This window comes from Penaeus japonicus, unplaced genomic scaffold (genome assembly GCF_977035675.1).
Source record: "Penaeus japonicus unplaced genomic scaffold, GWHDUDI00000001_assembly GWHDUDI00000030, whole genome shotgun sequence".
Lineage (NCBI taxonomy): Eukaryota > Metazoa > Arthropoda > Malacostraca > Decapoda > Penaeidae > Penaeus > Penaeus japonicus.
The window spans coordinates 19,087,818-19,092,817 of NW_028234432.1; the positions used below are offsets into that span (position 1 = coordinate 19,087,818).

Below are 5,000 nucleotides of genomic sequence, written 5' to 3' on the forward strand. Positions count from 1 at the left end.
AATTAACATTAGAAAATAGGCAGGCTCATATAGTGCCATTACAAATGTATGGTTGTAAATTTCCCATTATGCAATTCATCCTCATTCGTCCGTCACTCTGCGTTAGACTTAGTGCGCCATGAGTACACGAGGACTGGGAGCTGGAGATGTCGTATGGGCGTAATGTGTAAGTGAGTCAGTGTGTATGTGTGTGTGTGTGTGTGTGTGCGTGCGTGTATGTGCGTGTGCGTGTGTGTGTTTATCTGTATGTATCACCAGAGTTGTTCAGTGAGTATGTTCGTCCGTGTGTACCCACCCATGCATGGGTATGTATGCCTGAGCCATAGGAAGAGGGAGAGAGAACGAAAGGCGGAGAATCCTCGCAATACAACTCGGTGACTCGCCTTTGAGGAGGCCCGTCCCCGTGAATCTGCCTTTTCGAGCTGAATGGCACGAGATTCATAAAAGAGCGAAACAGGAGAAAGGTTAACGAGGGAGCAGGCCCGTTGAGAGCCCCATCCCAGACGACAAACGAGGAGAGGCGAGTGCCAAACCGTGCCAGCCGCCGCTACACTTTGGTGAGAGACGATGCCAAGGAGAAAGTCGCAAAGAGGACCTTTAAAGCTCCCTCTAAACGAGCAAATGAAATGACAAAAGGATTCTTATAAATGTTATCGCGGAAAGAATAGTTAAGAGTTTGTGTTAGATGAATAGAGCGGGCAAAAAAACGACAATTGGAGAATGAGACTGGACGATATTGCTGATGACTAAACAAGGGATGGAGTGAATGTTATGAATACTGTACAATATGTATAGCCAGACGCGCGCACGCACATTATGTATCTATATCTATCTATCTATCCATCGATCTGTCTCTATGTATATGCGTTTATGTGAGTGTGTATATATATATATGTATATATATATATATATCTATATATATATATATATATATATATATATATATATATATATGTATATATATATATACATATATATATATATATATATATATATATATATGTATATATATATATATATATATATATGTGTGTGTGTGTGTGTGTGTGTGTGTGTGTGTGTGTGTGCATATATATATATATATATATATATATATATATATATATATATATATATATATATATATATATATATATATATATATATATATGCACTTATATGTGTGTATCTATATATACACACTTCATTTTTCGTCCAACCCTCGTGGCCAGCCATGATTGCTATCATAATCATACGACAGTTTTCCTCTCAAGGCCTATCCCTCCCCCACCACCATCCTCTCCCAATCCCCCCTAGTGACTCCCCCCAACCGTCACACACACACACCCAAACCCACCCTCAACCCACCCTCACACAAACCCACCCTCACCCACACACACCCAAACCCACCGTCAACCCACCCTCACCCACACATCCAAACCCACCGTCAACCCACCCTCACCCACACATCCAAACCCACCGTCAACCCACCCTCACCCACACATCCAAACCCACCCTCACTCACACACCAAAACCCGACCTCGCCCACACACCCTCAACCCACCCTCATCCACACACCTAAACACACCCTCACTCACACACCCAAACCCACCCTCAAACCCAAACCCCCCCCCACCCCCACACCCAAACCCACCCTCACACAAACCCACCCTCACCCACACACCCAAACCCACCCTCAAACCCAAACCCACCCTCAACCTACAAACCCAAACCCACCCTCACCCACACACCCAAACCCACCCTCACCCACACACCCGAACCCACCCTCACTCACACCCAAACCCACCCTCAAACCCAAACCCACCCTCAACCCACACACCCAAACCCACCCTCACTCACACACCAAAACCCGACCTCGCCCACACACCCTCAACCCACCCTCATCCACACACCTAAACACACCCTCACTCACACACCCAAACCCACCCTCAAACCCAAACCCACCCTCAACCCACACACCCAAACCCACCCTCACACAAACCCACCCTCACCCACACACCCAAACCCACCCTCAAACCCAAACCCACCCTCAACCCACACACCCAAACCCACCCTCACCCACACACCCAAACCCACCCTCACCCACACACCCGAACCCACCCTCACTCACACCCAAACCCACCCTCAAACCCAAACCCACCCTCAACCCACACACCCAAACCCACCCTCACCCACACACCCGAACCCACCCTCACTCACACCCAAACCCACCCTCATCCACACACCCAAACCCACCCTCACCCACACACCCGAACCCACCCTCACTCACACCCAAACCCACCCTCAAACCCAAACCCACCCTCAACCCACACACCCAAACCCACCCTCACACAAACCCACCCTCATCCACACATCCAAACCCACCCTCACCCACACACCCAAACCCACCCTCACTCACACCCAAACCCACCCTCACACAAACCCACCCTCACCCACACACCCAAACCCACCCTCACTCACACACCCAAACCCACCCTCAACCCACCTTCAACCCACACACCCAAACCCACCCTCGCCCACACACCCTCAACCCACCCTCACCCACACACCCAAACACACCCTCACTCACACACCCAAACCCACCCTCAAACCCAAACCCACCCTCAACCCACACACCCAAACCCACCCTCACACAAACCCACCCTCATCCACACACCCAAACCCACCCTCACCCACACACCCAAACCCACCCTCAAACCCAAACCCACCCTCAACCCACACACCCAAACCCACCCTCACACAAACCCACCCTCACCCACACACCCAAACCCACCCTCACCCACACACCCAAACCCACCCTCACCCACACACCCAAACCCACCCTCACCCACACACCCAAACCCACCCTCACACACACCCTCACCCACCCTCAACCCACACACGCCCAAACCCACCCTCAACCTACCCTCACACAAACCCACCCAAACCCACACACCCTCACCCACACAACCAAACCCACCCTCATCCATAAACCCAAACCCACCCTCACCCACAAACACAAACCCAACCAAACCCACCTCCCCCTCGACTAACCCCCCCTCTTTCCTCTCCCCTCTCCCCCCAGCATGGCTCGGCGAAGAACCCCTCACTCCCAAACCCACCCTCAACCCACCCTCACCCAAACCCACCCTCAACCCACCCAAACCCACCCTCACACACACCCAAACCCACCCTCACCCATACACCCTCACCCACACACCCAAACCCACCCTCAACCCACCCTCACCCACACACACCCAAACCCATACACCCTCACCCACACAACCAAACCCACCCTCATCCATAAACCCAAACCCACCCTCACCCACAAACACAAACCCAACCAAACCCACCTCCCCCTCGACTAACCCCCCCTCTTTCCTCTCCCCTCTCCCCCCAGCATGGCTCGGCGAAGAACCCCTCACTCCCAAACCCACCCTCAACCCACCCTCACACAAACCCACCCAAACCCACACACCCTCACCCACACAACCAAACCCACCCTCACCCACACACAACCAAACCCACCCTCACCCACAAACACAAACCCAACCAAACCCACCTCCCCCTCGACTAACCCCCCCTCTTTCCCCTCCCCTCTCCCCCCAGCATGGCTCGGCGAGGAACCCCTCACTCCCGAGAGAATCCTACAGGACCTGGTCGAGTACTTCTCTCAGCGGGACCCCCACGGCATTCCGGGTGAGTTGGCGTAATGAGCAGCTATTTGCGTGGTCGCTCGCTTTTCGCTTTTCTGCTCGCCTCGCTGTCTGGCTGTCTCGTTTTCTCTCTCTCTCTCTCTTTTCTTTTCTTTTCTTTTCTTTTTCTCTCCCTCTTTCCTTTTTTTTCATTCTTTCTCTCTTTTATTTTCTTTTTTTCTCTCTCTCTTTCCTTTTTTTCACTCTTTCTCTCTTTCATTCTATCTCTTTCTTTCTTTCTTTCCCGGAAGCGAAATGACTCTCTCTCTCTCTCTCTCTCTCTCTCTCTCTCTCTCTCTCTCTCTCTCTCTCTCTCTCTCTCTCTCTCTCTCTCTCTCTCTCTCTCTCTCTCTTCTTTTCTTTTTCTTTTTCTCTCCCTCTTTCCTTTTTTTTCACTCTTTCTCTCTTTTATTTTCTTTCTTTCTCTCTCTCTTTCCTTTTTTTCACTCTTTCTCTCTTTCATTCTATCTCTTTCTTTCTTTCTTTCTTTCTCTCTTTCTTTCTTTCTTGCTCTGCCTCTCTTTTTTTTATCATTATTGATATTGTCATTGTCATCATTATTATTGCTCTTATTATTATCATCATCAACTTTATTATCATTAATATTATTACTATCATTATTGTTATTATTACTATTATTATTATCCTTATCATCATTATTATCGATTTATTATTATCTTCATTATTATGATTATTTCTATCATCATGATTAGTAATAGTAGTAATATTTTTATCCTTATCACCATTATCATTATTGTTATTATTATTATCATTATTATTAGCATTATTATCATCTTTATCATCATTATTATCATTATCATTATTACTATCATTATTATCATTATTATTATTACTATCATTATTATCATTATCATTATTATCATTATCATTATTACTATCATCATCATTATCATTATTATTACTATCATCATCATTATCATTATTACTATCATTATTATTATCCTTCCCATTATTAGTATGGTCATTATCATCATTATAACCTTTATCATTATTATTGTAATTACTATTATCATTATCTTTTGACTATTATCATTATTATCATTATTTTTTTACTATTATCATTATTATCATTATCATTGTTACTATCAAAATTATCATTTTTGTTCTGATTATTGATATCATTTTCAGAATCATAATTATCGGTATTATCATAATCATTTTTATCATTAATATCATTGTTTTTATTATTATTAGTAGTAGTAGTGTTATTATTATTATTATTATTATCATCATTATTTTGTTATTATCAATCATCATTACTATCCTTATTATCAGCATCATCATTATCATCACTATCACTGCTAT

General features: G+C 45.5%; 1 protein-coding gene across 1 annotated transcript in view; it reads left to right on the forward strand.

The window, feature by feature from the left end:
- The window catches only part of LOC122246676 (uncharacterized), a 13,272-nt gene that overhangs the window by 1,245 nt on the left and 7,027 nt on the right, over positions 1–5,000 (forward strand). The window contains exon 2 of the mRNA XM_086555167.1: positions 3,589–3,678. Coding sequence (XP_086411293.1) covers positions 3,589–3,678 — 90 coding nt within the window. The remainder of the gene's footprint in view (positions 1–3,588; positions 3,679–5,000) is intronic.